Genomic DNA, 27,960 nt, shown 5'->3' on the forward strand with positions numbered 1-27,960 from the left:
AATAATCTAATTCCCTTTATTTCAATTGCAATGATTTGAGGCTCAAACAGAGAAGACATTCACATTGTTGTACAAGTAATTCTCATGATCTAAAGTGGTCTTCCAATGGACTGTGTTTGTAAAACAACAAACAGGATTTGTCCACAAATCCCCTATATGAGACAGAAAGGAGCAATGAGATAGAAATTATTGCTAAAATGCTAAAATTAAGCAATAGCTATATTAGTCAGTAATACAGCCCTCGGCCCAAGAACATTTTTGTACATAAACTTATTTTCAGTGAGGAAGCGTAGCAAAGCAGGGTCTGGGCTGTGCTGAGACATTGGGGGGATCTGCCATTGTGATTCTACATGATGGGAGAGGCTTTTTCAGCCAAAGCAGAAAGGCAGATACATGACGTCATTTCACTGAACGGCCCATCTTCGTGTTCTGATTTGACTCACGAGGCGCTTGGGAAAAAAGGAGAGAAGACATTTTACTATTACAGGGAAGGACCATGTTGCTGTTTATCAGCTTGTGATGCGGATGTCAGGTCTGTTGAAACAAATGTACACTACCTCCTACTTAATCTGAATCACCTTTAAATTTAGCTATGCTGTGAAATGCTGAGTTCAAATCTATGTGACCAGGAGTTGGAGGCTAGTTGCACAACAAGTGACCTGCTAGGCTCCTCACATTACATGGACTTGAGTCTCACCTTCCTTGGGGAGGGGCTGGATGGGCCTAGGCGGGCGGGGTTTGCTGGGCAGCTCCGCGGTGTCTCTGTAGTCTCGCGGCTTAGTGGGCGTGGCGTCCACCTGGCCAGGGCGGGACTTAAAGGGCAGAGGCGGCCTGTTGGCCATTAGTACCGTGCCCCCCTCGGAGCGTGAGGGCTTCACAGGGTTCTTGGTGTAGGACTGCTGGTGGAGGGAGGCGGCCGTGCCGGTGGAGGCCGGGGCCTGGGGCTTGGTCTCAGAGCAGGTGTAGGAGCGGTTGCGCGGCGTGGGGACCGGGGGGCGCTCAGAATCCGGATCACAGGGTTTGGAGAAGGAAAAGATGGGATCTGGAGGTGTCAGGTGGTCCTTAGCTCCTCCTCCTGCACCGGCTCCTCCTACACCGGTTGCTCCTGCTCCCCGGCCTCCTGCTGGTTTTCCCATGGAGCCATAGAGAGGGTTGTCAAACATCTCCGTGGGCTTTCCATCCTCACCTCTTGAGGACAAACAGACACAGACAGAGTTCAGAGTCCATCCTCACCTCATCAGGACAAACAGACACAGACAGAGTTCAGAGTCCATCCTCACCTCTTGAGGACAGACAGACACAGACAGAGTTCAGAGTCCATCCTCACCTCTTGAGGACAGACAGACACAAACAGAGTTCAGAGTCCATCCTCACCTCTTGAGGACAGACAGACACAGACAGAGTTCAGAGTCCATTCTCACCTCTTGAGGACAAACAGACATAGACAGAGTTCAGAGTCCATCCTCACCTCTTGAGGACAGACAGACACAGACAGAGTTCAGAGTTCATCCTCACATTGGGGTATTAGCCAGTCATTTTGATGCCTACTGTGTGAGCAAAAAGCGTCAGTAGGGTTCACTCCAGTTCAATGTGTTTTTCACATTAGGTAGGCATAGGCCTAAAAAAATAGCAGTTCCCGTAATATACAGGTGAAGCTCCATTTGTTTTACTTAGAAGTGATACGTTATACGTAACAATAACAGCTTATAGCTAATGGAATAAAAAAAAAACAGTACATCAAAATATATATATATATTTTTTTTTGACCTGAGAAGAGCTCTAATCAGCTGTTTAACTCAAAACACCTGCAAAGGTTTCCTAAGTTTCTTAATCTATGCACTCAGTACTTGGTCGGGGCTCCTTTTGCACAAATTACCGCATCAGTGCAGCATCACATGGAGGTAATCTGCCTGTGGCACTGCTGAGGTGTTATGGAAGCCCAGGTTGCTTTGATAGTGGCCTTCAGCTTGTCTGTGTTGTTTGGTCTGGTGTATCTCATTTTCCTCTTGACAATACCACCTAGATTCTCTATGGGGGTTCAAGTCAGGCAAGTTGGCTGGCCAATCAAGCACAGTAATACCATGGGCAGCAAACCAGTTACCAGTCATTTTGGCACTGTGGGCAAGTGCCAAGTCCTGCTGGAAAAGAAAATCAGCATCTCCATGATGGTTGTCAGCAGATGGAAGCACGAAGTGCTCTAAAATCTCATGGTAGACGGCTGCCTTGACTCTGGACTTGATAAAACACAGTGGACCAACACCAGCAGATGACATGGCACCCCAAATCATCACTGACTGTGGAAACATCACACACTGGACTTCAAGCAACTTCCTGAAGAGTGGATTCTGTGCGTCTCCACTCTTCCTCCAGACTTTGGGACCTTGATTTCAAAATGAAATGCTAAATCTACTTCCATCCGAACAGAGGTCTTTGGACCACTGAGCAATGGTCCAGTTCTTGTTCTCCTTTGCCCAGTTAAGATGCTTCTGACGTTGTCCCTGGTTCAGAAGTGGCTTGACTCTAGGAATGTGACATGTGTAGACCACTTCCTGGACACGTCTGTGCGTGGTGGCTCTTGATGCACTGACTCCAGCCTCAGTCCACTCCTTGTGAAGCTCCCCCAAGTTCTTGAATCGGCTTTGCTTAAAAATCCTCTCAAGGCTGCGGTCATCCCTGTTGATTGTGCACCTTTACCTTCCACACTTTTCCCTTCCAGTCAACTTTCCATGAATATGCTTTGATAGAGCACTCTGCGAACAGACAGTCTTTTCAGCAATGACCTTCCGTGGCTTACCCTCCTCCTGGAGGGTGTCAATGAGTGTCTTCTGGAGAACTGTCAAGTGAGCAGTCTTTCCCATGATTGTGGCTGTGTGTACTGAAGGCTCAGGGAGTTAATTAGCTGATTAGAGCTTCTCAGGTGAACATTTCTGTATTGTATGTTAAGATACTGGATTTTTTAATTTCCATGAGCTATACACCATAATCATCAAGACTGATATAAAAAAGGCTTGAAATGTTTCACTTCATGTGTAATTAATCAAGAATATATGAATTTTTGAATTAGAATTATGGTACAAAATGTACTTTTCCACAATAATCAATAATTTTTTTGAGATGCACCATTATGTCAATCCAACTCCACAAATGACCTTACATCTATTTAGCCATTTACTGTACTAAAAAGATCCAGATGGAGTATCATCGTGTTCTAAGAAACCAATTACGTGGCTACCCATCCACATGGCAGAAAAACACCATGCCCATTAACGTTTCTCATCCATGATGAGTCTGGATTTGCTTACTCCTTGATTACTTCCCAAATGCAAACACATTAAAACTGCTCTGATTGGTCCAAGCCACTGATGGGTTGGGCCATATCAAGCCTACTTAAATCAGAATTTCTCAATGTCTCGGATGACAGCCAATTTGAAGGGATGCATGAAATGTTCAATAGAGCAGTAGAATTAAATGAAATGGGTAATCCACTCAAAACTACACATTCCTGTGACATAATATGTTAAATAATAGTAATTATATGATAAAATGTTGTGTACATTTGGTCTCAGCATTTGCATGGATATAATAAGTAAGCAAGCAATGTGAAATTGTTGAGACCCAAGTTCACTACAAAACCCATAATTCAATGCTTTGTAGACAGACTAGCTGGCTAGGTTGATTAAAACCTCTGTAGCTAGAAAACATTTTATCTCCAGTCACCTTAATATGTAAAATAAATCCTGATTTGTTAGAAAAATGTAATTATGGCAAATAACAATGTACTTAACCCACATATAGAACAAGGGCTTTCATCACAGTGATAGGAGTTTCATGATAAGTGTTTCTTTGGTTGAATTTTGGGGATGATTGGTTAAACAAAGAAAAACAACTACAACAATGAAAGAAGCAAAACCACTAAACGCTTAAAAGAGCTACAGTCTTCCCAGAGGCCCCTTACACATTGTCCGACGTCTTCCCTGTGGGGCTTCGAACAGAGTTACCGTCGTAGCCAGACCTTTTGGGAGACATGTTTCCATGGGTCTGGTCTTTTCCCATGTGCCCAGCTGCACCGCCACCACCTCCAGAGCTCGATCTTGGGGGCATACTGTAGCTCCAGCCCTTGTCTGTCACACACCCAGACTTGTAGCCAACCCCCATGTAATTAGGGTTGGTGATGTCGGAGGCATTGGTCAAACCAAACCTACCAAACAGGAGATAAAAGCACTTAACCTCATCTCACCATCTCGTCAACAATTGGCTAAAGGTAATGGAAAGACTTGTACGTGTTAATGAGCATTACATCCGTCAAGAGTCACCCTCAGTAAACTACCTCGGTGGTCTGTCTGTGTTCTTGTGGACCATGTTTTGAAAATTGCAAAGTATGCACGAGTACAGACTCACTTGTTGATTTGATCGAGAGCTTTTCCTTTTTGGGCCCCAGAATCATCTTTTTCAACTTGGATAAAATCTGAAGAGAATAAGAAAGGAAAGTTAAGATCAGCACCTAACATACAAAAATGTTTACTTTGTGCCATTTACTTTCAGGCTATAAACATTGTGCAACTACAGATGGGTGACAAGTTAAAGAAAACCAGAAAAGGAACCAGGCAAGCCTAGTTCAGCTGGCCCGCAATAAAAATTTTAAAACATTGTTGCCCTCACTGGATTCAAACTCAGGTGTCCCAAATGAGAGGCACTATGTTTAACCACTACGCCACAGCGATGCTCCTTGGCTAGTGGCTAGACACCATTAAGCATTGTGTTAAACTGACTAACGTTTACCTCCACCATGGGAGAAGCTAGCCCCTAAAAAGGAGCTCAGCACCCCTAAAACTTAGAGTAAGAAATGTTGTTATTCTAACATTTTTGTTCGTCTTTGACAAGGTTAAATAATGTCCAAAACATACTCCGTAGTTTGTGGTTTAAAATGTATGTGTTAAGGAGGAAAATGAAACCATCCCCGCTTGGCAAATGGTGTCATCCTCATCTCTTCTTCTACTTCTCCTCTGTACCTGCACCGCTCAGCACGACCGTCATCCAGCGCGAAACACACGCAGAGTGAGAACCCGTTATGTAGTGTTGTGAATCAACTAAGTTGCTCCAAAGCTGTGTCTCACACTTCTTTCCTTTTACCTAGAGTTGTTCCGATTCTGAAACCATATCGGTGAGTACTGGAGTCAGTATCCTGAATCACGGCACACCTATAATAAGTGTTTCTTTTCGGACTATTTTAGTCCAGCGGGTCGCCGCCGCTGTGGAGTAGCACAGGACCTGGGTGACTCGTCCATAGTCGTAAACGGAGAGAAGTAGCGCCGGTTACAATGTTCTTCCGCAAGACGCATGCAGTTCTGTTTATTAACTGCTAGAGCGTGAAACAAAAACAGCAGCGCGACAAATAAACTGCGTACCTGTGTAAACATGACATCACGTGCGTCTTTTCTGGTCAGTCGTCATGGAAACATGAAGCCCTGGCGTTTGGACCAGAGTGAAAACAAACATATCACTGTATACCACCAGTATGTGTGAAAACACTCACTGTGGCTTTTTAAATGAATTGTTATTCATTCCTAGATTTATATCTGTTTATTTTGGAGTTAGTTGAACCAATGTTAAAATGATAATTATTTTTCAATAGACATATTTTTAGTTTTTGTGTGAAAAGAGAGTGGGTGGTGGCAGTGGGGCTCATTGGGTGCTCAGCACCCCTAAAGCTCTGACCCTAGAATCGCCCCTGACCTCCACCACAAATATTGTCTATGAATTGTATGGCTTTGGCCACTGGCTGTTTTAACAGCTTATTATCCACTAATAGGCTTTACCAGTGTCTACTAACTTACTACTTGGAATAGTCATAAGAATTGAGCAATTGCTAGCAAGACTGAACTTTACACTGCCAAAGATATTTCATTTAACGGCACAACAACGTACGTCTTTCTTTAATTCGTGAACGACATTGATACAATAACTATCAATAAAGGCGACGATAACTAACCTTTTCATCAAGTGAAAAGACGAGAGAATCGTGGAATCCACCAGAATACTTGCAATACTGTATGACCGTAAACTGTTTTAGTTGAGGCTTAGCACAACGCAGCTCCTGAATGTTGTGGCCAGCTGATCTTTTGCCTGTCCTGACCCAAAAAGCGTGCCCGGTTGCACACTTCGATTCACAGGAATCGATTGACGTCAATGTTGGATCAAGATAGCAGGAGGAAAGGATCTTGGTGACTAAAAGATGCTTTTTAGTGGGTTAATTATCGGGGCACAGAAGACATCCGTCACAAAGACCGCTCCACTGGCCGGTGTTTCAATGGGAACAGTGACTAAAGTTACATCTGCATTTAGACCTACGCGACTGACATCAGAAAATAGGGCCGTGAATTGTGGTCGAAAGGCGCACGTTCGGTGACCCTGATGCTCGTGCATAACTGTGACACGTTTGGAAATACAGAAGAGCAGCTCTTTCCCCCCGGGCGACTTAGAATGTCAATGCAGGACGCGGTCAGACCGTGTCAGCGAGTACAGTTCGATAGAGGACGTACACACAGAGAGGGACATTACAGTTGGGTCGCAGCGATGAAAGCCCCTCACCAGGACGGTTAGGCCTCGGACGTGTCACCCGTCCGTATGTCACAAAACATCGACTCACCATACAACTTCTCTGTCTGTTTGCCCTCAGAGGTCCGTAGCTGTATGCCTCCCGTCAGCGAACCTGTCTGCTCTCCGTGGTGTGTCAGTGCGACCTGGAACTCGGTGTAGGAGTTCTCCGCCGCCCTCAGAGCCACACAGCCCTCTCCTGTCAGGACGAGACAATGTCCGAGTGGAGGTGGAGGAGGAAAATCCCAGTAGAAACCACCCAAAATCTGCTTTTGATATTCTAAATGCACACAGATTTATTTGGACATATGAGTGTCCCAAAAAAAGGACTGTGGCCTTTTAGTGCTTACCGTAAGATTCATCACAGTCTGTGGACTTGATGCAAAGGAGAATGTGCTGATCCAGCAGGTACTCTGGATCTGAGATGATTGGAATGAGCTGGACAAGGGAAAAACATCAGGTCAGATCCTGTGTCGCATTTCCAGAAACACCTCGACTGTTTATGGTCAAAAAGTTACTATTTTAGCCATCAGTCTAGCTCTTCTGTTGCACTTAATGCCTCAGGTGTAATGTTGACATGAGTGACTTTAGGAAACCTTGCAAATTAGCTCCATTCTTACCCAGGGAGATGGACTGGGGACAACACAAGGTTTACTTTAGAAGCAACTGACATCGGGCAAATTTGGTTGTTGGAGCTGGGGAGTTATAGTGGCAAGCAAGCAATTAATTTATCCTAGATGTCTGTAGATAGGTACAATGGAGTTGGCTAAAGAGTAATGACATGTTCTGTGGAGGATCGACATGAGTGGGCACATATCTGTAATAACATAGAATTGAATAATAGTAGGTTTTCTATCTGCCAGGATCAATCTCTCTTTATAAACAAAAAGGTTTCCTCCCAGCCTACAGCAGCGGGGACTACGAGCAATCCCCTAAACCATATTTTTTAGCTGAGACATTTAAGCCATAGAAAATGTGTCTCCCAAAACAATATACCTGCCTCAAAAATTAGTATTTATAAACAATATCCCCAGTACCACAACGTTTTTCCTTAATGCATGTCTTGTATATAAAGGGGTGGGGCTAAGGCTGAAACTGCGTAGAAAGACACTTGTTAATTTGAGCTAGCTTGCTAAAGGAGGAAAATAATCCTTCAGCAACAGGAAATTTGTTGTGGATTATAAATAATATACTTTTTTTGTATGGGTTGATCCTTTCTGTTTGGGAAAATCAAAGTTTAAAGTGAAAAATGCAACTTTAAAACAAACAACAAGTTGGCAGTTATTCCTGCAACAACAGTGTGATCAATTTAAGATACTGCGTCTGTGTTTAAATGAAATGTACTCACCTCAACTTGATTTCCAAACCGAACCTTGATACTCCCGTCAGAGTGTTCTTGGTTCTCTCCTTCAGAGCTCTTGACAAACTCTGTGGACAGGAGGTGTCTTAGTTACCCTGGTCCCAGGTCTGTTTTTGCTGTATCGCCAATACCGTTTACACATGTGGGACCAGGCTAGGGTACATTCAGTGTGAGTTGGACTGCCTTTCAGTCATCGCTCTTGATGTGTCTGGTTTTAGTAATCCAAGGAAGTAGTCTGAACTTACTCTCTAAGCAAGTGGAGTGGTATTCGATGAAGAACTTGGTCTTGGATTTTGTCATGAGGGTGGCGATGCAGTTCATGAACTTGATGCCTCCCTGAGATACACTGTTGGGATCTGGAGAAACAGACGAAAAGATAATAGGAAGGGCAAACGCAGTTTGTCCATATATTTTAACCGTGAGAACACCTTAACAGCCTCCTTGTCCGGGGGGCAGCTCGAGACTTTTTCATTGAGCCTCAGGGATCTGAAATGTCCCGGCGTGACAACTAGTATTGTCCTATTGTTTAGTGACGTTGGAAACTTTACCCTGCTTGGAGACAAACTGGGATGCCACGCCGACTTCAAATGTAGCGAATACTGGAGAGTGGTCGCTGGACATTATGTCGTTGGTGCACCCTGCAACGGGAGGTCGAAAAATAATATAAAGGGTTCGGTAAAATTAGAAATATTTTTTGTTTCTTGCACCCCGGTCGGTCAGTGTATCGGTTGGTCGGTGATGTCAGCGGTCTCACCGTAGGACTGGCAGGAGACATGGGCCAGGGGATAGGACTTCCTCAGGACACGATCACACCAGGACGGCAGGTTATACTTGGTCTGCGATGGGGAACAGTTGAATGGCACAGCTATTTGCTTACGAAAGGGAATTGTCCACTGAAGGCACTGAAGTTGCACTGTCAAGTCACTGTCGTTCTCTGGGACTGGCGTATTGTGTCATGAATGGATGGAAAACACCCAGCAAACATACCCCTGTTGCTTTGGCCTTGGTGTAGGCATATCTCTCCCGCGTGTCTCTCTCAAAGCGATATGTGGGCGCAAATGTGATATCTTCCTCGTCTGTGGAGAGGATAAATTAGTGACTTATAACTTAGTCACACTGGCTCTTAGTCACATTCTCGTCTGTTGAGTGACTGAGGTAAACCCCTGAGCTTAATTTACACAATAGGATTGACATAAAACATTAAAAAAAAGTCATATTTTCATGCACAATAGCAAAAAAGGCCAATTTCACTGTAAATTTAAATTATTTGGGACATCAGAACGATTTGAAGACTTCAACATAGCATTGTTTTAATTAAAATGTTGAAAGGTTATTGTAACCACCTAATGATTCCAGATATCTATGAACTATATTGTAAGTACTCCAGTAACATTATGTTACACTTCCAAAACATTGTAGCCTGATTAAATATATATGAATGAAAAGCAGGCTAATGAGCTCTGGGGTGGACTAGCAAAAACTCAACTCAAATCTCATCTCTTCCACCTCACTGTCAAATAAAGCATAAAAATGCCTGGAAGCATATTTATTTTCTCAGCTTTTCTTTGTACAGAGATTAATAACAATGTTGATATATATCCTGTATATACACAAGGCGACCACTGATTGGGCACTGACTGTTCGGGTCATGCTTCCACAGGCTGATGATTGGCCGGTTTTAGGTGGGAGCGCATTGCCTCTGAATTTGCATGGAAAAGCATGCTGTGGTCGGTGGCTATGTCTCACCGTAGTGCAGGAAGACCTTGCCCTCTCCTCTCTCCATGGTGAGCTGGTCCCGGCACAGTAGTTCCTGGTACTGCTGCTGTTTGATCTTGGTCACAATGTTCTCCGCTTCCTGTGGAGAACAATGCAAAGTAGCTGGTCTCTCTTCCTGCATGCTGACGTCAGCAGACCAGGCCAACCTCCGTTTGGTCTGACTGCAGCTAGCAGACAAATAGGGAAGAGAAACTGCTTTCGGCTCCCATCCCAAATGGCACCCCATTACTTATATAGGGCTCTATAGTCCACCAGGGGACTAACCCTAACCTTTGGGGGGTTGGCCAGTGATGCACCATGGGACCTGTCCCCCACGTCATCCTGGTGACCAGGTAACAACAATGCATACTTCCTGAAGTCCCATTGAGACACGTGCCGACTGTCACGGGGCCTTCGACTAACTCGTCTCTCTAAACCTCTCATATCAATAAATGACAGTTAATTACTAAGACCACCATTTGCCGAAGATTCCTCAGTACTTATTTTCTCCTGTAACTATTGGTCCAATGCTTGCTCAGCACCATCATATTAGAGGACAGCTGGTTCTAATACAATGTACCCTGACTGACAACTGATAGCTAGACTAGTTTAACTTACTGTGGAAGGCATGTCAATTCGGTAATTCAGATCACCAAGCCAGAACAGATGGGTGAATCGATGCGTGATGTCGAAAGGATTCAGTTTCTTATCTCCAAGATTCAGGAAGCGTAGGATGCTGACATAATTCTGGTTGCGTCTGTCAAAAGAAAACGTTAAGTACATTTTGTTTCAGGTAGTTAGAGACATGGTCTAATATTTTGTTTCTGGGTGAAGGCATCTGCTAAGTTGCATAAAAAAAATATATTTTTGCAATTTTTCAAACTACTTAAACAATCGAGGATGTCTATAGTAACAGACATCCTACCCCTGTCAGAGGGCAGAGATGTTCATCTTAATTTATATTTTCTGATGACCTCTTCAGTGTCTTTATATCTCACCTGATCTTTTTCTCACTGCCTGAGGTCAGGTGACTGTTTACAAAGCCAAATGAAGTTCCGTTAAACATGAAGGACACGCCCACAGCCCCCTTGTTTCCTTGAAAATCACAAAGAACATGGATAGATGGATGAAGCATTGGATTGATGGGTGAGTGGATGGATGATATGAAGGATGGATGGATAAATGAAAGAATAGATGGAAGAGAGACAAGGGAGGTGGGCAGGTGGGAAGTTAGGGAGGTGGGCAGGTGGGTAGTTAGGGAGGTGGGTAGTTAGGGAGGTGGGCAGATGGGTAGTTAGGGAAGTGGACAGATGGGTAGTTAGGGAGGTGGGTAGTTGGGGAGGTGGGCAGGTGGGTAGTTAGGGAGGTGGGTAGTTAGAGAGGTGGGCAGGTGGGTAGTTAGGGAAGTGGACAGATGGGTAGTTAGGGAGGTGGGTAGTTGGGGAGGTGGACAAGTGGGTAGTTAGGGAGGTGGGCAGGTGGGAAAATGGTCCAGTCAGCAAATGGAGAGCTAGGGAAGAGGGCAGGTTGAAATGCCCGCAGCCCAAGATGTACTTACAGCCTTGAGAGGCATTATAGTTCTGTCATGTTCATACAGTCAGACTTTATATGAACATGGCAGAATGTGTAGAGTAGTAGGAATGTGCTTTAAAACTCTACCATTTCTGTAGCGATGTTCATGCTTCTCCAGTGAGTTGGTAGCACTTACCCAGTGCATTGGCGATCCCTGTCTTAACGCTGTCCGAAAATATGTGTGATATTCTGTTTTCGTGCTCTGGCTTGGCTAGCACAACAATCCGTATATTCCAAAGGGTCTGAATGGCAATCTGAGCAAAATAAACACAATAATTACAATTAACTGTATGAAGATAATTTGTTACGGTTGACTCCACCACAGGCAGGTATTTACAGGAATTCAGGGTCACTTGGTGTAATGTTACCTCTCATGCTAATCTGTTACGATACACAGCAGCAGCTGATACACCGTACTTGGTGTCATGTATTGCCTCATACCCAGAATTATGTGCGAATAATGTAAGAGACAGTTAAAACGTAGATGCAGCTTGGTTTTGGTCTAAAACATGCTCCATCCAAGTGTTATGTAGTCCAGGACTGGGCTGAATATCGAAGAAACTGCTCCTGAATATTTTAACCAGTCAAAGACTTCGTCTCAGAGTCTAGAAAACGGGTAATAATCATTGCTTATCTACTTTAGGCCTACTTTGAATATGGGTGGAAAAAATGAAGTGACCTGTTTGAAGCTGATGTTGGTTGTTCCTCTCAGGGCGTTCTTCAGTGTGTCCATCCACTCCTTCTCTCCCAGGGGGTCTTCCTGTGTCCCTATCACATAGATGTCATGAGGGATGTGATTGGTCGTATCGTCCCTCGTCTTCCCCTGACCCTTACACTGGAACCAGGAAGCAATTTGGTGGGGGGGACTGGCGTTACCTGGGCAAATGGGGCACAGATCAATCAATTAACCAATCAAGTTGATTACTCAATTAATTAATCTTTCAGAAAAACAATGTCCAAACAAATCCAGTGAGCTAAAGCAGCATATCGATGTTGATCGGGATTGATACATATTAGGGTACTGATACGGACTACAACCCTGTTTCCAAAGTTGGGACGTAGCGTAAAATGTAAATAGAAAGCTACACAATTATGTGCAGATCATTTAAACCCTATATTCAATAGAAAATAGTACGAAGACAACATATCAAATATTGAAACTGAGACATTTTATTGTTTCTTGAAAAATATATGCCCACTTTGAATTTAATGCCAGCAACATGTTTAAAAAAGGACTGAGGCAACAAAACGCTGGAAAAGTTGTGTTATGTTAAAAAAAACCTGGTGGAATATCGCACAACTAATTAGGTGAACTGGCAACTGGTCAGTAACATGGCTGGGTATTAAAAGATCATCCCAGAGAGGACGGGTCTGTCAGGAGTGAGGATTGGGAGGGGTTCACCACTCTGTGAAAGACTGCGCAGGCAAATAGTGCAACAACTAAAAAATAACCTTTCTCAATGTAAAATTGCAAAGAGGTTTTAGGATATCATCACCTATGGTACATTATATCATAAAAATATTCGGAGAATCTGGAGAAATCTCTGTATGCAAGGGACAAGGCCGAAAACCATTATTGGATGGTCGTGCTCTTTGGGCCCTCAGTCATGGCAGAGTCACTGCATTAAAAACAGACACGATTCTGTAGTGGAAATCACTGAAGGGGCTCAGGAACACTTCTGAAAACCATTGTCTGTGAACAAATTTTTTGCTGCATCCACAAATACAAGTTAAAACTCTACCATGCAAAGAAGAAACCAAGATCCAGAGACCCTACCACCTTCTCTAGGCCTGAGCTCATTTAAGATTTACTGAGGCAAAGTGGAAAACTGTCCAGGGGTCTGACGAATCAAAATTGGAAATAATTTTTGGGAATCATAGACACTGCGTCCTCTGGACTAAAGAGGAGAGGGACCATCCGGCTTCTTATCAACGCACGGTTCAAAAACCAGCAGCTGTGATGGTATGGGGGTGCGTTAGTGCACATGGCATGGGTGACTTTCACATCTGTGAAGGAACCATTAATGCTGAGAGCAATATATACAGGTTTTGGAGCAACATACAATGCCATAAAGACTACGTCTTTTTCAGGGATGGCCTTGCTTATTTCAGCAAGACAATGTCAAACAGCATTATGCATGTATTACGAAGGCATGGCTCCATAGTAAAAGATTAATTGTGTTAAACTGGCCATTGAAAACATTTGGCATATTATGAAACAAAAAATACGACAAAGGAGTGTTGAGCAGCTGAAATTCTATATCAAGCAACAATGGCAATACATCTCAGTTTCAAAACCACAGTAATTGGTTTTCTCAGTTCCCAAACACTTGTATTGTTAAAAGAAGAGGTGATGCAACACATTGGTAAACATGCCCCTGTCCCAACTCTTTTGAAACGTGTTGCTGGCATCAAATTCAAAATGGGCAGGTATTTTTCAGATTTCTCAGTTTCAACATTTGAAGTGTTATCTTTGTACTATTTTCAAGTAAATACAGTGATAAATGTTTGCACAATATTGCATTCTGTTTTCATTCGCATTTTACGAAGCGTCCCAAATACACAGGGTAGAAGAAGTAAACACTGTACCCATATTCCAGGTGCCAACAAACACTGTGATCATGTCTGGTTCAGGTTTGTCCGAGTGCTTATTCTTCATCTGCTGAAGGAGTTGGCAAAATCCTTCTCTTTTCTGGTGAATAAAATAAAAACAAACATGTTAGCGCGCATGCACACAGACACACATGTACACACACACACAGAAAAAATGACCACACACTTAACACAAAAGCATCTGTCGGTAGACCACACGTTTCTGCAGATGTCTTTACCTTTGTATCGTCAAAGATGAACTCTTTCCTGATAGTCTTCTCCTTCTCCGTCTCCACAACGATCACCAGCTTTCCAACCTTCTGGGACTTTACCAGCTGCAGGACTAAACATTACAGCTCGTCCATCAACTCCTCCAAAATTACATCCTTTTCTTTATAGTTCAATGCTTTTGGCCAGGATCCATGAGTGACTAGGGTATATCTTTTTGGGAGGACATACTGAGGCTGAACAAGATAGCTAGTCTATTTCCGATTTTATCTCTGTTTCTAATTTAGGCAGGTAGAGAACACTTACTTTTATTGTGTACAAAGAATTTGTCTTCTGGCCCATCTTTGGATTTCTTAAAGAAGATCTTCCCACTTTCAACATCCACTTTGAGGAACATCTTGGTTGTGAGACCAAGTGACTCACTTTTGACCTACAAAGAAGACCAGTACTTAACAAATTCACAAAAGGAACCTGGACATATGCGGGTAAGCCAAGCAAAGACAATTTTAAGTTTACCTCAGTGATAACTGAAATAATATTTTTTCTTATCAGCAATATCTCTGAAGTATGTGACAACAGCGTTATCAAGAAACAGTGACACAGAAAATTGGCTTTTGACTGAATTATCCAGCTCATGTACTAGGTAATATTACTTACTTCAAATGTAATTGGTGGTATTAGAGATCTTCGGTGGCCTGCGTCGTACCCAACTGACTCAAACACAGCAGTTTTGGCCTGACAAAAGAAATACAGTTTATGGAAGGGAAAGTACTGCTTTAGTGTCTGTTTCATGCTTGGTCTGGTTTGTCAAAGTGTGACAGAAGTCAAGTTACAACGCTTGAGAGATCATAAGTTTCCTGGCTACTAAAATATTTCTACAACAATATCTAGATAGCAAAACATTTTCAATCTTTTAGATTGGACTCAAAAACGAACAAGTTCTATTTGATTTAGTCCTAGGTACCACTGGTTGTTTCAAAAATATGTTAGGGTTTTTACTCTGGAGAGAGATGTGTTTGTTGACTGTGCTGTGCCACTTGTACAGTTAGTTGTCCCAACTATAAAAGCATCTGTAAATAATTACTACTGAGTTGTGTGGTTGTCCCACCTATAGAAGCATCTATGAATAATTAAAACATTATTGATCTCATCCCAGATCTTTTTTTTTTTTACAAAACCTATTTTTGAATTAGCGACGACAAGTAGTCTCTGACTGAAATAATGTACGTAGCAAATAACATAAGAGCTTGTTAACCATTATTAGAAAAGTAAAACCAAAAGGAACTTGAATAAAAATATAATTTCAAAATAATACTGCCTCCCAAATCCCACTCTATTTCCAGATACAGTGCATGTCAATGGTTATGCACTATTATAGGAATAAAGTGCCAGTTACGACATCTATGGTTGGAATAGAGTGAGAAATTACCTTCTCCTCAATAGAGTAAAGCAGCTTGGTCAGTTGTTCCAGTCTAAAGGATATAGACTGACCTGAATCTGCTGACACCTGGAAATAAAAGCAGAAATGTGAAGTGTTCAACACTGAGACACACAGTGAATTAGGGAGGACACACTTCCTGTAGCGCACAGAATCGGATGGCTGACGACTGGCTCAAATAAATGAAAGACACGATAATATTTTGAGCTGTAATTTTACATTTCTGTGCAGCACCCGATGCTGTTGATGATTATTTGTTATCGAAGAAACACGTTTGTTATGGCTTTACATGTACCTTCCATTACATGCTTGTGAAGTTAACCATCAAATAGAACCCATAGAGCCCTGTTCAATGGGAACGTCTCTAATATCAGTTACACACAGTAAAAACTCTGGGCCACAAGAAGGGAGCCTTCATTGCACACATGCCAGTTTCTCTTGGCGTACTAGAGGCAAGACTGGATGTGTCACTTTAACTAGAAAAGCCATTGTGACTCAAGAGGCCAAATTGTCTTGTACACTGATATAACACTGAGCTCAGATACCACCACCCAGAGCTGAAGCTAGGAAACACCCAGAGCATTTAGCCCTTTAGTGATGTGGCGTTGTGTTACCGCCCTACCTGACTCCTGAGCCTTCCGATCCCTGGGGACAGCTGTTGGTCCAGTGTCCTCTGAAAGGCCTCCAGGGTGGGTAGGGTCCGTGAGATCTCACTGCCACGACACGGAAGCACCAGGAGAATTACAATAAGACACCAAAAGGGTTACGGTGAATATTAGGCTTTTACATTGAGTCGTGATTACCAAAGTTGGGGCGTGTTCCATTTCAGTTCAGTTAATTTAGCTGACTTCCAGAATTTCAGGAATTGGAGGGAAGCTGACATCAAACCGTGGAGAGGGAAAGAGATGCGACAGAGCCCGTTCCGGCATGGATACCATCATCAAGGGCTTTGGCCATTTTAATGTAGTGAACTGGGTTGGACTTCTAAATTAAATGGCCGATCCTTTCTGATGACCTGGTCATGTCCAACCGGGTCATCACAGAGGATCAACCAATATGCGACCCACTTGGAGAAGCTGGAACAGGCCCCACAATGGGAAACAAAAACAGACAAGACCTCTTTCCATCTTTGGCGACTCTATTTATGTGCCATAAATATTGCATGATGCAGCTACCAACTGTAATGTCTCCTGTACCTGTTGAGATGTTTGCAGATCCCCATGATAAGCTTCTTCAGATGGGGAAGATTAGGATTCCCGTTCTGCACTTGCTCGGCGTCAATACAAAGGGAGTTGAGGAAGTAGTCCTGGATGGATTTCTGATGCTCTTCTGGCAGACTGGAAGACATCATGCACTATCAGTCTGTCTGACTGGTTGTTAGATAGTCGCAAACTCTCTGCAGGTCATTCAGACCGGATTAACAGTTTGACACATGCAACAGTCCACACACGTTTAAATTAGAAAACAAATCAGAATATATATGCATATATTCGTGTGCTAAGATGTCATGTGATCCTTGTACTTAGTCATGTCGACGTGCTGCAGCCTCTGTAGGTAGGTTTCTGTTAGGGAAGCACAAGCCTGCTCTGGATATCTGCTCTCCCCTACATGACTCTCTTTGCTGTCATTTGCCGGCAGCACTGCAGAGAAGTTCCTGGGGGGAAGCTGAGGAGGATATGTGACGGGATCTGCAGATAAACAATGAGTCAAATTGTCAGTTGGACGTCCTCTCAAATCAGCAGTCCTCTAAAAACGCCAAACCAGCAGTCCTTTGAACACACCTAACCAGCAGACTTGTAAGCCCACTTAACCAGGAGCCCCTAAACACTCCAAACCTGCATCCCTCTTAACACACCAAACCAGCAGTCCTCTAAACACACCAAACCAGCAGTCCTCTAAACACACCAAACCAGCAGTCCTCTAAACACACCAAACCAGCAGTCCTCTAAACACACCAAACCAGCAGTCCTCTAAACACACCAAACCAGCAGTCCTCTAAACACACCAAACCTGCATCCCTCTAAACACACCAAACCAGCAGTCCTCTAAACACACCAAACCAGCAGTCCTCTAAACACACCAAACCTGCATCCCTCTAAATACACCAAACCAGCAGTCCTCTAAACACACCAAACCTGCAGTCCTCTGAACACACCAACAACAGTCTCACACCATTTGTCATAACCATCACCTCACATATGCAAAGTAAATAACTTTGTTTAAGGTCTCAGAGCAAGTGACACCACTGATTTATTTGTTGACATCCCACCAGTACCATGCACATCTGGAACGTGGGTTGTTCCCAGGATTCTGTGTCTTTGACATGAGAAATGTTGCTCATTGTTTGCAATGTAAAATTGTGAATACAAACAACCACAGTTTAGTTGCTTCGTCGGTTATTCTACTGGCCCCTGAGAAAACGCAATGTGAAAAGGTTGCGTTCAAATCCACAGCAGGTTGTTCATGTTGAGCTGGCGCATACATACGTTCTGACTGGGACCAAGGTGTGGCCCTTGCTGTGGTTAAAGAGCGTGTGTGCCTCTATCAGTCAGAAACAAATTAGACTCACATGAGCGCTCTACCGCTCTCTGATCTGATAAACATGAGCTTGCAACTCTCATCTCCTCTGTCATAGCTCTACGTTTTGTTGGCCTTTATATAGCGGGTGGTGTATATAGGCCAACACTAAATGTGGATGGGCAGAAAGCTTATATATACATCTTGGGTATGACACCAACAAAAGTGTTGTGTTCTAATAATGGTGGAAACCACTTTATAATTAGAGTAAAGCACATTGGAGGTTAATGGTGTATGGCCAAAATGGAAATCTAGTATTTTGGCCCCTTGTGTCTTACAGTGGTATAAATATCTAAAGATAAATGTATTTTTCTGAAAACCTCACCAGGATGTCTCATTTCACCAAAAAAGGTTGATTTCTTAATATATTCAGAGGTGAGACCACAGGCCCCGTAACGATGTGGCCAAAACCAGATGCCAGGGATCGTAGGTTTTCCACTGTTCTAACATGAACTAGTAAAACTCTGAACCTTTTATCGGTATGATGTGATTCATCGGTTGTTTCGGGTTTTACTCCTGACCTTGGCGTGAAACCCTGTCAAAATGTGGCATCCATGTACTTGTTGTTACACATTTCGTGCACAGGCTAACATGGGCAGTTTGCTCTACAGAGACACAGAGGAGGCTCACTTGGACAGTGAAACTCACAGATCTGAGATTGCTTGATGCTGGTTTACATTGTGTAGTCCTGCCCCATCCAGCTGGGTTCATACATTTTCCCTGACTGCTGAGACATTTTAATGAAACCGGGGTCAAGTTGATCTCCATTATAACCTAATGAGCACAGCAGTATTCTTTGTTTGCAAAACAGGTAGTCATTTGTCATTCCTTTCACACAAAATGTCTGTGCTAAGCATATTTTGTCCAACCAGTCAACACAACTCTCTACAAAGAAAATGTCAAACTCTGTTGAGTAAATCATACAAAACTTTGCACAACTGTTCAATCAGCAATAAGTCAATTCATGCATGAGTTGCGATTTGCAAGAATGTCCCAAGCAAGGGGAAGGGAAGAGCAGTTCAGATGCACTGTCGCTCAAAGCAGAATGCCGAGAACTACAGTTTTGGAGATAATGTGTGCCACAATTATTGACCATGTTGTCAGTCATGACCTTTCTGTAAGATAGGCTGGGCATTGTATAAAGTAACTGTATGAAGTAAAATACATGTGTTATTTGTGTAACGTTGGTGTGCTTGCTTTGTGTGTTGCAACAAAAAAGATTCATGGCAACATGATCAATATAGTACTATCAATCTATCAAACACATTTTAATAAAACCTTTTTTTTATATGATTTGTAAGCTTGGTGTATTTTATTCTCTCTCTATATATACAGCATTTGTAAAAGACGAAAACTAAAAAGGTAAAAAACTATAAAGCCTTTGGTTTCTCAATATTCATGTTTTTCAGTGTCATTCTGCATTAGTCATCTTCAGTGAAATCCTTTTAGTGAAAGTATCACAGCCCATACAGTATCACAGCCTATACAGTATCACAGCCCATGCAGTATCACAGCCCATACAGCATCACAGCCCATACAGCATCACAGCCTATACAGTATCACAGCCCATGCAGTATCACAGCCCATACAGCATCACAGCCCATACAGCATCACAGCCTATACAGTATCACAGCCCATACAGCATCACAGCCCATACAGCATCACAGCCCATACAGTATCACCTCCCATACAGTATCACAGCCCATACAGTATCACAGCCCATACAGTATCACAGCCTATACAGTATCACAGCCCATGCAGTATCACAGCCCATACAGCATCACAGCCCATACAGCATCACAGCCCATACAGTATCACAGCCCATGCAGTATCACAGCCCATACAGCATCACCTCCCATACAGTATCACAGCCCATACAGTATCACAGCCCATGCAGTATCACAGCCCATGCTGTGTTTCCATGTATTGTGTTTCCATGCCTATCGTAGGACACGTTTCTTCAGTCACAGATGAATTCACTACTGCATTAATTAGTATGCAGATGCTACAGTCAGCCTGTTGGGTAGAATGGAAACCTTCCAGTTCTCATGTAATGCAGCATGTTTAATCCCCTATGTTCAGGCTGCTGCATTCATTTAAGGCTTATTAGTCACATGTTTTTTGGGGTAATGCAGATTTTGAGGTAATGCACGTTTCGGGGTATTGCAGTGACATTCAATCTCGGTTTCAAAATCCGTTACCGTAAAAAGGTGGCAGACCTTTAACCATATCCCTCTTACTGACCTTTAACCATACCTTTCTTACTGACCTTTAACCATACCCCTCTTACTGACCTTTAACCATACCCCTCTTACTGACTTTTAACCATACCCCTCTTACTGACCTTTAACCTTACCCCTCTTACTGACCTTTAACCTTACCCCTCTTACTGATCTTTAACCATACTCTTCTTACTGACCTTTAACCTTACCCCTCTTAATGACTTATTATGACCATACCTCTCGCACCCACTTGTTTCTTTTGGCACCTTAGCTAGGTGATATATTGCAATTTAAAAAGCCACAGGTGTGGGAAATTCACCTTTAATTGCCATTTTCACCTGTGTTTGTCACCTTGTGTGTCTGTAACAAGGCCAAACATTCAAGGGTATGTAAACTTCTGATCAGGGCCATTTGGGTGATGTCTGTTATCATTATGATTTAAAAAGGAGCAAAACAACTATGTGAAAATAAATGGCTTCATATGATCACTATACTTAAATATAAGTTTTTTGCATGATCAGTCATATTTTCAAGATCAATGCCAAAATATCCCAATTTCTGCCAGGGTATGCAAACTTATGCGCACAACTGTAGATAGACAGATATCACCTCACCTGGCTCTTCCTCTGGCTCCTCCTCTTTCTGGACAGGGAACTGCAGGTGTGTAACTAGACCCATGTTGGGGCTGTAGTACGCCTCCACCAGGTCAGCTAGCACCACGAAGAACCGAATAGGGACTCCCTCGGAGGCCTGGAGGCAGACAGGAGTAATGGTCACAGGCTAGCATAGCACATTACTGTACAAAGGAATGATAGGCAAATACACTAGAGAGCAAAACAAAAAGTATCAGCAGTTACAGGCTAGTCTAACACGCTGGAACACTACAAACATCAATGGTCATAGACTGGTCTAACAGGCTGGAACACAACGAACATCAATAGGCACAGGCTAGTCCAACAGACTACAACACTACAAAGCATTATTAGTCATAGACTAGTACAACACGCTACAACACTACAAAGCTTTATTATTCATAGACTAGTACAACACGCTATCACACTACAAAGCACTATTATTCATAGACTAGTATAACACGCTACAACACTACAAAGCTTTATTAGTCATAGACTAGTATAACATGCTACAACACTACAAAGCTTTATTAGTCATAGACTAGTACAACACGCTACAACACTAAAAAAGCACTATTAGTCATAGACTAGTACAACACGCTACAACACTACAAAAGCAAAATAAGTAATAACACACAAGGCAGGCTAGACTCTGATTCTGCTGGTGTAGATCGTATTAGCCTCAATTGTTGAAGGTAATAATACGTAAATCACTTTTTTACTCTGCCACAATTATACGGCTTAAATTCCAAGTTTTCACGTCATGTGTATTGACTACCAAATCGCTTGATTGGTAGTCTGTCTCTGTGACTGTCTCTGTGGATGGTTAGATTAAATGATGTGTGGTAAAACTCTGTTTCTGCATGGATTGTGTGATATGTTCTGTACAGCACTACAAAATGAGAGTTGTGGCTTGTCATACGCCCACGCTAGGGGAGTCGTTTAAAACCTTCTGCAATAAAGAGGAAGAAGCTTTTGATCGACATCAGCAGAATAGCCTGTAGGAGCTGAGGTCCTCATGTCTTCGACCACTTAAAACTAAAACAATTTTTCATCACAGTTGCAGATCACCATCAAACCTTCCACTCACTATTGATCCATGAACATCTCTGTTATCAACTGTGCACTGTGACCTTCTTCTTTAGCTTTGTACTATTTTGACTGCCACACTAAATAGGCCACACCAACTCATGCACAATCATTATTATTGAAAACAAGGTAACAGTGTTGTGTTAGTTTTTTTGCTTTAACAAATAAAAGCACTAACAACCACAAAATGTGTATAGGGAAAAACTTTGCAGAACATAACTATTTTTGCACCAAAAAAACCCCAAAAACTAGTTATAGACACACCAGCTACAATTGGACCAGTACATCTAATAATTTCCTGAATGCCGGATGGCCTGTCCACCCTTGTAACAGCAGGCACAGCCTGTGCCATGCCAGCTGTTACATTTCTATGTTCTGTGTGTTTTGGTTGTGTTTCTATGTTCTTTGATTGGTTTCACCTGTGTCTAGTTTAGTCTTCAGCTGTGTCTCGTTTGCCCTTCATCGTGTCCCTGTTAAAGTTCCTCCTGCCCTAGTGTTTCTTGTCAGTCATTGGTTTTATGCTGACATTCGTGTTTCAGGTGATGTTGTTGTAATAAAGGACCTTGGTTATGTACAGTGACACCGACATGGGCGGACAAGAGTGAACGTTGTTCCGGCCCCATGCCTGGGGGGGGGGGGCATTTGGTTAGCTTAAATATAATTATGAATTAGTCAATGTTAGTATTTAGTACTATCGAGAAAGTTATTAAACAGAAGAATTGCATTGATGAAGAGATTCATGTTTTTTCTCTTTGCTGTTTTTTTATATAGCATTACGATTCAACCTTTTAGTGTAAAAATGATTTGTTCTACCAACAGCCAATAAGTGATACCCTAACACCTACAGCCAATCAGAGTGATACCCGTAACACCTACAGCCAATCAGAGTGATACCCTAACACCTACAGCCAATCAGTGTGATACCCGTAACACCTACAGCCAATCAGTGTGATACCCGTAACACCTACAGCCAATCAGAGTGATACACTAACACCTACAGCCAATCAGTGTGATACCCGTAACACCTACAGCCAATCAGTGTGATACCCGTAACACCTACAGCCAATCAGTGTGATACCCGTAACACCAGCGCCAACACAATATTTTTAAAGTTGCACTAGGTAGGATTTCTTCAGTAAAACAAACAAAAGTCCAGTGTCAGTGGAATGTCAGTTTATAGTTTTTGGAGCATGCCGCTACTTCCCAGCCAGTTCTGTTCCTGCAACCCTGTTCCAGCCAATCGCCTTCTGCAAGGCTGGCTTTCCTCCTTGGCTTACTTTGTGAATGTACATTTTACCTGGATAATATATATAGCATAAGTACGCCATAGGGAGAGAAGTTTACTGCAAGTAAATATAATGGCAGCTAGAGACCAGAACGACAAACTGTCAATTGCTCCCTTGTGTACTGCAGCACACACTAAGAAAACTGTAGACCAATTGTCTATAGCAAGCTACCAGGAAAGTTATCAAGGCTAAGAAGAACGTTGAACTCTGAGAGTTAGTGCTTTTTTTGGAACAGGTAATTACATTTTTCATATTTTTATTCAGAATGTCATTCTCTATCGGGCATTGGTGTGGAAACGCTTTCTGACTGGTGAGTAACTGCAAAAAGTGAAATAATTTGCCACAGTAGATTACCTGTGTTAAAATCAAAGGGATTTGAATGTGGACTAGTTATAAATTAAAACAATAAACAGTAAAACGTTAATTACCTGATTTTGGGACAATAATATCATTACTATTTATTTATATTTTGGCCTGTGGTTTGGGTCCCAAACGTTCATTTGTGTCCCAGGCCCTTGTATTCCTGTTGCCGTCCCTGGTTGAGTTACCTCTATCATCTGTGTCCTACAACCTCGCTACCTCAAGAACGTTACAAAGCACTTATGGAAGCAGCAGAGGTACACGGTGGAGTTGCTCCTCATTTGGCCAGAGGAGGAGGCGAAGCCATTTGATTACCCCCGGGATGACTGGCAGGACAAAGAGGAGGACAAGGTGTCCTACCAAGCCCTTACCCACTGGGACAAGTGGGAGAGAGGCGGGCCACCCAACCCAAACCTCTTCGATGGAGATCCCAGCCAGAGTCTGGGCTTTCTTGCAGCAGGTGGAACTGCATTTCGGCCACCCTGAATTTTTGTGTCAGTCGGACCTGGACAGGGTGTCGAGAGTCCTCGTTGGATGGGAGGGCATGGAGCTGGGCCCTCCAGTACACCAGGACCCAAGTGTGGGAGACATGGTGTAATGCGAAGTTCCTGGTGCTGCTCCAGGAGAAATTTGGAGCAGTGTTGGGACTCCTGGAGGGCTCAGCTCTGGTTGTTGCTCAGACCCCACATTTTTTGTCATTTAGATTAAATGACACAGTATTTTGTGAGAATCTGACAGGTTGTACTCTGAGAACCGGTTGTACTGTGAGCACCAGACAGGTTGTACTCTGAGAACCGGTTGAACTGTGAGCACCAGACAGGTTGTACTGTGAGAACCAGTTGAACTGTGAGCACCAGACAGGTTGTACTGTGAGAACCGGTTGAACTGTGAGCACCAGACAGGTTGTACTGTGTAAACCAGTTGTACTGTGAGAACCAGACAGGTTGTACTCTGAGAACCTGTTGAACTGTGAGCACCAGACAGGTTGTACTGTGAGAACCGGTTGAACTGTGAGCACCAGACAGGTTGTACTCTGAGAACCGGTTGAACTGTGAGCACCAGACAGGTTGTACTGTGAGCACCTGTCATTCAGCAGAAGTCTTGTTACACATTCATAGCCAGTTAGTTAATACACTGCAGTCCAGGGAGTAACATGTAAATTGCACACTGAATGGAGAACTGTAATTAGTTATGTTACCAACAAAAAATACTGAAATCAGATTATAAATACATAACATACCTGTCTAGTTGTTCATGACATTTATCCCTGCATAGGAAAATGCTCAAGTTTCAGTTTTGTTCTAACTGAGCAAGTACCATTTCAGAGGCCACAATGATGACAAAGGCTTTTGAAATAGTTTTTATTATAAATACCCTTAAGGGGAAATCAACAGTAATCACATTACTTATTTCTAAAAGCTATGTTTCTTATTACAGTTTCAGAAAAGTAACTGTAACACACTACATTTAGAAAAGAACCTTCCCAACCATATAAGAACCTTGTGTTCCTTTGGTCAGAACATCATGAACCATATAAGAACCCTGTGTTCCTTTGGTCAGAACATCCTGAACCATATAAGTGAATTTGCTGCAGTGTATCACTATACTAGCTTTCCCAGTATTCAGAATCCAATGCTACATAAGAAAATCCCATGTGCAGTGCTTCCACTGCACACAGGCAGTCTTTCTGAAGGCTGAAACTAAAAGCAGAAGTTGTCTGATATAGAAATGTAGAAATAGTCGCACCTATATAGAACACCTGGGAGTAAACCAAGCCACCAAAGCAAAGTGGCTGTTGGTAAAAATGAGGGCAACTTGTGTTACGCGGATCTAAATAGTCATGTTAACGCCTATGTACTATAACACAGCTACTGTGTTGATGATAATGAATAGTAATCATCATCATAATAATCATAATATCGTTAGTCTTGGTAAGGCCAACATTCACCCTTCCAAGTGGGACATCCCTCTTTAGAACCGTGGAGAGTGCATCTGGCTATGGGGCTGAAACTCCTCGATTAGAGACCCTGTCCCACCAGATGCTACGATATACTGTGGCCACCAACTACAATTAATGTCAGAGACACACACACACACACACACAAACACCTACTGACCTGGACTGACAGTTTCCGTTCTTCATTGGGTAGTATCCTGTATGTATATACACAGTTCTGGTACCTAGAGCAGGAGAAAGGTGTTACTTGAGTTGAATTTATACATGTATATCTGTGGGTGTTATTACAGTCAACTGAGACTGGGTCTAAATTTGGGTCTAGATACAATCTGGATCATGGTCGCCAAACTGCACCAATGAAATTTGGACAAAGTTCCAAAAACCACACCAACATAATCTGGATCAAGGTCCCAAAACCACACTAGCTTGATCAAGTTCCAAAAACCACACCAACGCAATCTGGATCAAGATCCCAAATCCACACGGACGAAATCTGGATCAAGTTCTCAAAACCACACCAACGCAATCAGATAGATGGCATGCACTGCCAAAAGCTTCCTCTGAACTTTGAGTCCAATGTACCAGGCTACTGGACCATTATGTCATTTGCTCAGTAATTATTCAAATGAAACCTGAATGTTACATATGGATGTACGTGGGAGTGCGATGTCCTTTACTCTACCCAGGAAGTGTGTACCCAAGAATTGGGCACTAGGGTGAGCACTGCAAGTTGTAAGTTGCTTTGGATCGAAGTGTCTGCCAAATGGCATATACATATTAATATTATACACTTTTTTATTCCATAGTATCCCTACAATTAATCTATCCCCTAATGTTCAGCCATCCACTGTTTTTCTGGTGGATCACAGCAGTAAGCAAAAACAATTTGAACTTAATGATCTGCGTGAAGGTCAGCATGAATAGTTCTGCTATGGCAGTGTCAGGTTTACAGCATTGTCAGGTTTACAGCAAAGTCAGGTTTAAAAATGTCAGGTTTACACCAAAGTCAGGTTTAAAAATGTGTCAGGTTTACAGCAATGTCAGGTTTATAGCAATGTTAGGTTTATAGCAATGTCAGGTTTATAGCAATGTTAGGTTTATAGCAATGTCAGGTTTACAGCAATTTCAGCAAGGGCAAGTCGGGATGTGTATACTGCTTACACTTCAGAATTATTTTCTTGTTGATAGATTCCTGTAGTGGTAGTTGCTACAAGAGGTAAGAGGACACTTATTCAGACTGACTTACTGGCATATTAGGATTGAGAGCCTTGCTCAAGGGAACCATTTTTACATTGGATTTATACCAGCAGCCTTTTCGTTACCTGCCCAGTAGTATGTCCCCTCATTACATGCCTGCAAATTAATACATTTGATCTTTCCATTGTAGATCAGTGAAAACTTGACTGTCAGTTATTTCGTCCTGCTTTCATCTGCAATAGGGTTTATCCTATTAGTTGGTCTAATTCACAGCTGTAACTTACTTGCATGCAAAGTGAGCAACAAGATCTTAATATTATGTTCCTTCCTCAATTTGATCTTTACAGTAGCCAGTAACAAAAGCCCTGTCAATTTCCTATCCCTACTCAAAACCTAATTAGAATTTTTTTTTACTTGCATACAATATAAAGAGTTGTGAGGGGACAAGTTTTCAACAGTGGGTCTTTCCCACCCATTTCAATGTCCATCGGAACGTTTATTTCCTCATCAGTCCGTCGCGCCGACACAGATATGACTGGTAGCCAGCACTGACCTGCTGAATGACTGAAGATGTGAACGCATCAAGCAAGGTGTACTCACAGAACACAGAGGGCATATGCTCCCTGTATGGACTCGCTGTCTCGTAGGAGGAAGCTCCCATCTCTGGCCGCTTTTGAGAGCAGATCCTCAGCGGTGGAGCGGGTAATATTACCGTGGTACCATGGTTGAGACAACATCCTGGTCCTCAGCCCTGGCAACACTCATGGACTGGAGATCTGCACCGGCTCTTACACAGGACAAGGACTCATCGGGCAAGATTCAATTAGTCCTTCAGCTAATAGTCTTTTCCTTCATGTTTCTTATTTGTGCACGCTATTCCTCTCTGCATATATATATATATATCTTTCTCACTCTCTCTGCACTCTCTCTGTCTCTCTTCCTGTTAGAGGGACGAAAGCTTTATAAAGGAAGCTACAAAACACCAGTGTGAACTTCCTCATTTGAGAAGTTACAGAGAGAGACAGAGAGAGAGAGAGAGAGAGAGAGAGGTAGAGAGGGAGAGATCTATTGAGGGAGAGAGAGATTGAGGACGGCAGTCAC

At 42.7% G+C, this 27,960-nt stretch overlaps 1 protein-coding gene across 3 annotated transcripts; it reads right to left on the bottom strand.

The window, feature by feature from the left end:
• inpp5d (inositol polyphosphate-5-phosphatase D) lies at positions 1 to 27,824 on the bottom strand. Of its 3 annotated transcripts, none has more exons than XM_013134857.3 (27): positions 27,460 to 27,821; positions 25,823 to 25,886; positions 20,953 to 21,088; positions 17,062 to 17,227; positions 16,736 to 16,876; positions 16,162 to 16,252; positions 15,531 to 15,608; positions 14,759 to 14,836; positions 14,408 to 14,531; positions 14,113 to 14,216; positions 13,871 to 13,973; positions 11,961 to 12,157; positions 11,418 to 11,535; positions 10,708 to 10,804; positions 10,328 to 10,466; positions 9,701 to 9,809; positions 8,942 to 9,030; positions 8,709 to 8,790; positions 8,503 to 8,592; positions 8,200 to 8,310; positions 7,943 to 8,022; positions 6,945 to 7,032; positions 6,647 to 6,793; positions 4,399 to 4,465; positions 4,013 to 4,198; positions 698 to 1,188; positions 1 to 449 (listed from the first exon to the last, which is right to left on the bottom strand). In XM_013134857.3, exons 1-27 carry the CDS (start codon positions 27,594 to 27,596, stop codon positions 400 to 402), a joined length of 3,363 nt encoding a protein of 1,120 aa, XP_012990311.1. In that variant the 5' UTR covers positions 27,597 to 27,821; the 3' UTR covers positions 1 to 399. The 3 variants fall into 3 exon arrangements, with proteins under 3 accessions (XP_012990311.1, XP_012990310.1, XP_034149701.1); XM_013134856.3 differs by having other exon boundaries at positions 3,956 to 4,198; XM_034293810.1 differs by lacking the exons at positions 1 to 449; positions 698 to 1,188 and adding an exon at positions 1,332 to 1,470 and having other exon boundaries at positions 3,956 to 4,198; positions 27,460 to 27,824.
• Between the last annotated feature and the right edge of the window lie 136 nt (positions 27,825 to 27,960).

This window comes from Esox lucius, chromosome 8 (genome assembly GCF_011004845.1).
Source record: "Esox lucius isolate fEsoLuc1 chromosome 8, fEsoLuc1.pri, whole genome shotgun sequence".
In the NCBI taxonomy this organism is placed as follows: domain Eukaryota; kingdom Metazoa; phylum Chordata; class Actinopteri; order Esociformes; family Esocidae; genus Esox; species Esox lucius.